The sequence below is a fragment of the Malurus melanocephalus genome, unplaced genomic scaffold (assembly GCF_030028575.1).
Source record: "Malurus melanocephalus ecotype Western Australia unplaced genomic scaffold, MMel_1.1 scaffold_5, whole genome shotgun sequence".
NCBI lineage: Eukaryota > Metazoa > Chordata > Aves > Passeriformes > Maluridae > Malurus > Malurus melanocephalus.
The window spans coordinates 4109085-4117064 of NW_026623237.1; the positions used below are offsets into that span (position 1 = coordinate 4109085).

General features: G+C 50.0%; 1 protein-coding gene across 1 annotated transcript in view; it reads right to left on the reverse strand.

Moving 5' to 3' along the window:
• MDGA1 (MAM domain containing glycosylphosphatidylinositol anchor 1) overlaps positions 1–7402 on the reverse strand; it is a 137265-nt gene extending 129863 nt beyond the window's left edge. The window contains exon 1 of the mRNA XM_057370903.1: positions 7138–7402. Coding sequence (XP_057226886.1) covers positions 7138–7264 — 127 coding nt within the window. The 5' untranslated portion in view covers positions 7265–7402. The remainder of the gene's footprint in view (positions 1–7137) is intronic.
• Positions 7403–7980: the final 578 nt, after the last annotated feature.

A 7980-nucleotide genomic window follows, 5' to 3' on the forward strand; every position in this document is an offset into this window, starting at 1 on the left:
GGGAAGGGAAGGGAAAAGGACACTCCACCTGAAAAGCTGGTAAACGATTTAAGAGGCCTTCACTCACTTTTTTGTATAACCTTTGTTTGGAAATGGACAAGAAGGTATGGAAGTACAACACTTCCATAAACCAGAAAAGAGTGAGAGAGGAAGGTGAGAGAGGAAAAGATGAAAAGGAAAAAAAAAAGGGGGGATGTGTGTGGTTATGTAGTGCTTGGGTCCAGTGTGAGACAGCTTCAGATCCTAAAGCAAACCCGGGAGAGATGCAAAGCCACACGCAACCAGCAGCTCCCTAAACCCTGGACGCGGCAGTTCCACCCCRGACGCTCGCTCCCGCCAACTTCGGCCCCGCTCCCASAGAGCCCACCGGGRAGAKGGAGAGCGGAGCCCCCCGCCTCAARTCCGCCAAGGCGGCCRCGGAAAGAAGGAGCCSCCRCCYSCGGGCGCTGCCCAGCCAGCCCGGCACCGGGGCCGCCCCATCCGCCCCAGGCGTGTCGGGCCGGGACGCGGCGCTGCCGCAGCGGGAGCGTGTCCCGAGAAATCCCGGCCCGCTGTGTCCCCGGGAATTGGCGCTCTCCGGGCTCCCCCGCGCAACGCCTCCCTCTGCCGGGCAGATGTGCGCCGCGGCCACAGCTGGAGAGGAGCCCGCAGCACGGGGAAGGACGGGCAGCCTTTTCCTCGGGTGGGAGGGGAAGGAACCGCCTGCGGCGGCGGGCTCTGCCTGGGCGTAAGCCAGGAAAAGAAGCGGGAGTCGAAACCTTCGTTCCGAGAAACACCTGACGCTGGGCACAAAGGCTCTCTACCTCCCATCGCCAGCTAACCTGGTGGTAACAGCCCTTCTCCCACTTGAATTTCGTTGAGACAAGATCAGCTGTAGCCCAGGATCTCCTTTTCCTGGCTCCACTTCTCAAGCTCTTTCCCAGCTCTTTAATGCAGAGCTTTTGAGTCTCAGCTCCATTGATTATCACACATTTACTTACTTCTTTTGAACAGTAAGCAAGTGCTTAGATATAAGAAACAAACTTTTGTTGTTTCTTCAATCACCTTCCCCAGATAAGGAGCAGATTAAAGCTTTTTTTCTTTTCAAATCCAAGTACTTTGGATCCTACCAGAGTAGAGATCTCACCAGTTAAACACGGGCACAGGGACATGAAACACACAAACTCTCCTTTCCCTCCTCCTGTCAACACTTCCCTCTCTGGGTAGATCCCGAAGGCCTTACCAGATCAGCATTCTGCTATGTGGTGTCAAGGCTACAGCTCTCCMCTTTTCTCCACAAGCCCAAGGAACACTGGCACATTTTTCCCTCTTGAATTCAAACCTGTACCACACCAGAGGATGATGATCATCAAAAGGTGTCTGGAACACAGGCACTTGAGGTATTCACTTCGACTGCTTGTGAGCAGAAATGGTCACAGAGTTTTCTTAACAGTTTCAGTGTATGTAACATCTGGTCTACYAGGAATGGCCTAAAGAAACACATATTGCATCACCAGATGTGGGTACCCACAGCCTTCCCAAGAACAAACCAACCTGATTYACTCTCTCTTCTCCAGAAGGCTCATCATCCCCACAGCAAAGCACAGCCCCTTCTGACAACACAACACAGCAACCCCTMTGCACAAAACATCTCACCTGTCCTGGTGAGAGCTTCCCCAATGAAATATCTCTCCAGAGCTACACAGGCAAACCATTCGCCTGTGGACTTACCTTATGCTGACTGAAGAAACCTTTTGCAGGCAGGGTTCAGGACATGTCCACAGACAAAGTAAGAAACACCTTCCACCCTGAGCTGTCTTTCACTAGAAAATGTAGAAATGTAGAAATACACCTCTCTCTGTTGCCTTTGTCAGCACATTGGCACCAGGCAGAAGGCAATTTTTACCCACCCCCCAACTCTGCCCTCCTCATAACAAGCCACAGCCATGAAGGCATGRTTCTTAGCTTAATGCTAATAGACTATGCTTAATGAACCAAGAGAGCCCAGTGTGTATGGAGGGAGGGACTGCAAGCCTGAAACTGCACTATTCAAGCATGCAGAATAGCAGCAACTCATCAAAACAYGGGCAAAACAGTAGGGCTTCTGGTTGAGGGTAAGTGTCACAAGATCCCTGAGTTACCAGCATGGAAATAATTTTTATCTTTATTTTAAAATAAGAACAGCAACCTCAGCAGCACAGCACCCCTTAATGCCACTGCTGAATTACTGCCTTGAACCTCCAGGSCCATCTTCTGCTGCATCTTCCACTTACTGGGAGTCACTTACTACACCTACCTCCCCCTCCTCCATACTCATCTGAAATCATATATATATATATATTTCAAAAACTCCAATGCAAACCTGACACGGCGATAATTTTAAAAGCTGTGCTGCWCATGTCAAATTATTCAACATCTGTCTTCATGTTCCCACAAAAATTAGCATAGGATGGTGGTTTCTGATGACACCTATAGTGAAATATTTTGACTCCATCCAGCAAGTTGCAAACAACCTGTCAAGAGGATAATGCCAGTTYTCTAGTACTGCATATTAAAGTCAATTGAGGGCTTATCTGGTGTGTGAAGCTGACCTGACCTAAAACCAGAGGCTCTTGTGTCACAGAAGAGTGAATCTGACACATTACAGCTGAAGAACAGCAAGGCATTCTGAAGCACTGGGCTGGACTGATTTAATGCTTTAACCTTAAAGAGCTGATCAAGGCCTATGCAAATCTTGGACCAACCAAATCTTGGAATCTTGGACTATTTCTRTGGCACTCCAGACTCAAAACTTTGTACATAGCCTAGGTCACCATAGATTTAAGAGCTGGACAACAAAGAAATATGTTTGAGCACAAAAGATGAGTGCACATGTATGTATATACACATACACACATTTAATCTGGAGGGACTTTGTGCTCAAGTATTGCATTTTCCAAACAGAACCAGCCAAGCAGTGGCTCACAGGAGCCAGCTCCATCACTCCTTTAGYCAGCATATCTGTTCAGCCATTTCTGAGGACACAGGGTGAACTGAGATGACAGCAAAGTAGCTGAAGAGCTCCATGTCTTGGCACCCTGTTACTGCTGGCMAAACAGCTCTAGGCAGAGGCAGGGGAGAAGGATGGATCCAGATCCCCACATTCCAGGTGACATTAGAGTRCCTGTGCCCCAGAAACTGTCGGCAGAAGACATTCATGCACACAGGTTGCAAGAGGGTGTGAGGCAGCCTACATTAAAAAACTCCAGGAAAAGTATATTTACTTAAAAAAAAACCAAAACAAAACAAACAAAAAAACGCACAAAAGGAGCAGGAAACAAATCATGTCATATGCACATGAATTGAGAAAGTGTTGGTGTTTGTGGGCTAAACACAGGATATATTTTACTATGACACTCCTCCATCACAGACACAAGGGAAGTGTCTTCCACTAGCTGGTTGGTTGTTTTTTTTTTTTTTTTTGCTGTCTCTAGTGGCATCTCAGGGGTGATTCAGTGTCATGGTGTCTCTTAAAAGAAAGAGCCTTAACAGTTCATTTATTCCAACCTCTGAGGCCAGGGCAGGACTACTCTACACTCCAAGTGCTTCATCCCATCAGTTTCAAATGCAGCCTATCCACTCCCTCTGACCATGGTGCCAGGCAGCTTTCCTTACCACCCAGCCTGAACATTTCCTTTTCTTCCCTTTCCATCACCTTGCTGCATGTAGCCCCTCCTCAGACATTGTGATGCCCATTCCTGAAATGCCTTTTCTTCAGGTGAGTTAGGAAAGGCAGGGGACAAAACATCCCACTTTCTTATTCTGCCTGAAAGGCTGCTGCTGATCAGCTGGACTGTGCTAATTGCAAGACAACTCAGAAGCGTTAATTATACACTGCACATGGAGCAAGCAGCAGCACTGTGCACATCAAACCAGAGCTACTCAAGTCCTGAGATCTAGAAGGCAGAGTGGGAAGCAAGATGCATCCTCTTCCCTTTGAATGCCACCACCACCCCCCAATCCTCCCTGCTCAGTCTAACTCATAGTCTTTAAGTGCTGATAGCTCCAAGTCTTGAAGGGAAGTCCCCTGTCTCCTTACCTCTTCCTGCCTCCTCCCCAATTCTGACATTATCTAGAGATCTGTTTCAGTTGGCTCCTCATCTTGACCAGCAGAATTAATACACAGGGACTGAAAAGCACATGCAGTCTGGGAAATGGGCTACCACAAAAGCTGATAAAAGTTGCCTCTTCGGCAGTCTGCTGAACTGCCTTCCCCATCAGGCCAGCCTTGTCTCCCTGCAACAAACAAGGCTGAAAGAATAGGATCAGCTAATGAGGAGAGGGTTTCAGACACACTTCAGTCATTACTACAAATGCCAATTTATATAACAAGCCTCTTCAGGTAGCAGGCAAAAAGCACCTTGACTCCTAATTAAATTGCACCTCGATTGCAAATGCTTCTTTCCCAGAGCCCCCCTTATACACATTTTATTTGCACCATTCATCTCAATAAACCTCTCCAACAACTCTGCTCTCCTAGACAGAGGTCTTTTGTGCACATCCATGTGGGTGTATTATTTAAAGGGTACATCACATGGATACTTTATCTCGTTTAATCTGATTTAATCTCAAGAGATTTGCTGAAGTAAAATTTATTTATAGACCCATATAGATGCCTCCCCCAGTCTCCACTGGCAATATTCGAAGTCAGGAAAACAGATCTGAACCGTGACACTTCAGTTCCTGTAATTTTTACGGTAGGTGCCACATGAGATCGACATTCACAACACAGAATGCTGAAGTACAGCTTAAAGCTAAGGCAAGAGACCAACACAGAGGAAAAACCTCAGTGGAGATGGGGCAGTAGGACTAATTTCTAATCCTGCTTTTTATTTATCCTTGCAAATATAACAATATTAATCCAGCTCTGCTTGAGCCATCAGTAACAGCAATTTCACATCCAAAGAAATMGTGCTGGCTGCACAATGCATGAAATCAGCCCAGGGTAGTGGACTGAACGCAGGATTGGTAAAGACAATATGAAAACTATTAGTCACCGTCCAAGTTTGCAGCGTGCTGATTCCACGAGACMCAGCTCTGGGCTGCACTCAGTGACAACTGCATATTAAGGCTCCTGCTGTTCGATAGTTGGAAGAGGTAGGGGTGGGGAGAGGAAGGAATAGACTAGATTTCCCCTTCGTGTAGTTAAGTAAGGGAACAGATAGAAGTAGTGTACCATTTTGGCTTAAAAGGATGCCTTTATCTTAGTGTATGTCTGCATCTGTGCTTTCTTTTGTACACAGCTTCTTCAATCTCTCTCTGAGAGAAAAAAGACAAAAACATCAGTAAGTTATTCTGAAGATCTAATAGCAGCAACTCTGTCAAATGCAGGTTCACTGAAGTGTATGAAAAAATACAACAGGCAACCTTCTAAAGCACATTTAAGCAAACCCGGTTTTAAGCTCTTTTCCCTCTTGCTACAATCCTAAGCAGTGAGGCCATTCTACAGCAACTGACAGCTATTCAGCAGCAAACACACTGAAATGAAATAATAAAAGTTCAGCTAGAAGCAGATTACCTGTTTTAAGGGATTAAATGGCATGCCCTGACCAGGTTTCTGTACCACAAACTCATTCTACTCCTCATCTTTGCAGCCTTTCTAGGGTCATGCAATTTTTGTCTGGATATGCAGACTGAGAGAAAACACATACACTGAGAGGAAGAAATAAAAAGTAAATGTTAAATGCCCTCTATTTAGAACGGTTATTTTACAAAACAGACCCAAACTCAAATTAACATCCTAGTCCTCAAGGAGAAAGGAGGAATTGTTTCCATTAAAGAAATACATCATTAAAAAGTGACCTACAAAGACTTACCCATAGTCAGTGAGACTGAACTGATCTTTGCCAGAGCTCACACAAGAGACTGGCTGCGTGCTGTTAAAAAAGAGGGAGCGGGGGGGCTGGATTCTCTCACTGGGGTCTCTCTTCAGAGCTCAGAGAGCTTGGCTTGTTAGAGGCAGTGGCATGCCTTCCAGAAGGACTTTACAGCAACGCACAACTGACTTGTAAGCCAAGATAAAGCCGGCTTGTTATGAGAGACAAGTCTTGTGGGTTGCTTTTATTTATTTTTTCCCAGTGTATTGGAAATGCAGATCTTGTAAAGCAAGAATTCAGAGAGGGCTGGGAGAGAGGAAGGGGGGCTGCACGGCTGGCTAAAGTAAATCCCGGGTGTTTTCTCAGCCCGGGGCTTGTGCTCGGCGGCACGGTGTGCCATCCCCCACCTCTGTCCCCGCACTGGGGGCTGCGGAAACCAGCCCCCTCACGGGGAGACCACCCGAGCTCGCCATTTGCCACCCTGCCTGCAAACAACCAGAAGCAAGCTCCCGTAAATGCAAAAATAACAATAGTAAAAGAGGAAAAAAAATCAAGCAGCTCGACATACGCTCTGCCACAGACCACTACCCACCCATCTCCATCACCTTAAGAAGAATATCAGCAGCAAAGTTCCACAGGGTGCAAAACCAGCCTCGCCTGCCCCCCGCCCCGGGGTGCCCGGAGGGGCTGGCCATGGGGAGCAGCGGGGAGCTGGCCCCGCCGAGCCGGGCAGAGCGGTGGCGGTGCCGGGCAGCCCCCGGTACCCAGGGAACGAGACCCCGGAATCCAGAGACCCCGGCACGGCAGCCCGGCCGCCCTTCCCCCTGCTTCCCGTGCCGGCGGTCCTGAGAGGATGGAAAGCCGCAAGCGCAGCGCGGAGAAGGGATCCTCCGTCCACCCCCTGCCCCAAAGAAAATGCAACTCGGAGGTGCTCCCGGAGCCGCCCCCGCCGGCATCAGCGTGGCGTCCCCACGCGAGGCGGGTGGGGAGAAGGGAGGCAGGGCCGGAGCTCCAGTCGCTCCGCTGGCGGCAGCCCCGCCGGCGGTCCCTGCGTGCCATCTCGGCGGACTCGTACATGGGAGGCAGCCAGGGGTTACGGCGAGGAATTATGAAGTAGCTACAGGCGCTGGAAGCCCTATTGCTGCAATCGGTCTCTCCGCTCAGACAGAGACGAGGTTCGGCGGCATCATTTACTTTCTCCTGCAGGTGCTTTTTAACTTTGATGCCACCGCCACCGTCTGCGCCCTCGCCCCCCACCCCACACCCCTCCTTCGCAAACAGCGACCGCGACAACGTCTCTTACCGTACACCCCTTGTCCCCTGCTGTACACCGGCACCAGAGACAGGAATAAAAAACAGATCATGTCCATCTTCAAGGCAGAGCCTTCATCGCCGGCGAAGAAAAACAGCCAAAACAGCTCAGGCAGCATCCGGCGGGGGAGCAGGGAGCAGCCGAAAGCCTCCTGGAACGCCGCCCCATGCGCCCCGCTCCGCGCCGGGCACCGGCGCCCCTCGGGCGGAGGAAGGGACCCCCCACACCGGGGCCGCCTAGGGGTAAAATTTAAAATTAAAAACAAAAAGCAAACAAAAAAATTAAAAGAAAGGAAGGAAAAGAAGGAGGGAGAGAAAGAGAGAAGGAGGCGGGGAGGGCAGAAACGTGGAGTGCCGCTTCCCGCTTCCCCTCGCCAGGTTGCTCGAGGATCTCCAGGCGAACAGGCAGCCGCGCCCGCACTCGGGGTACGGGGAAAGGCCAGTCCGGGGGCACCGAGGCGGCGCCGAGCTAGGGCAGCAGCGGGGCTCGGGCCAGCCCAGCGTTATCCCCCGATCCCTGCGGGAAACGGGGCTCCTCTGTTCAGCGGGAGCTGCCGAGCACTGCCCCAAGTCCCGTGCTACCCGAAGTGCTGCCAACTGGGGCTAACTTGAGCGAGTCCTCGCCCTCCCTCCTCCTGACGAGGCTCTGGCCGCAGCCCCTGGAACGGACGGGGAGAAGGAGAAGGAGGTGGAGAAAAAGGGGGGAAGCGAGGGTGGGGGGTAGGAGACAGCTGCCGAAAGGCGGAGGGAGAGATAGGTGATTCTCGCTCCTCTTTTCCAGATCTTCCGAGGAGAGGACTGTTGTAATTAATCAAATCCAGGAAGGATTTTTAAT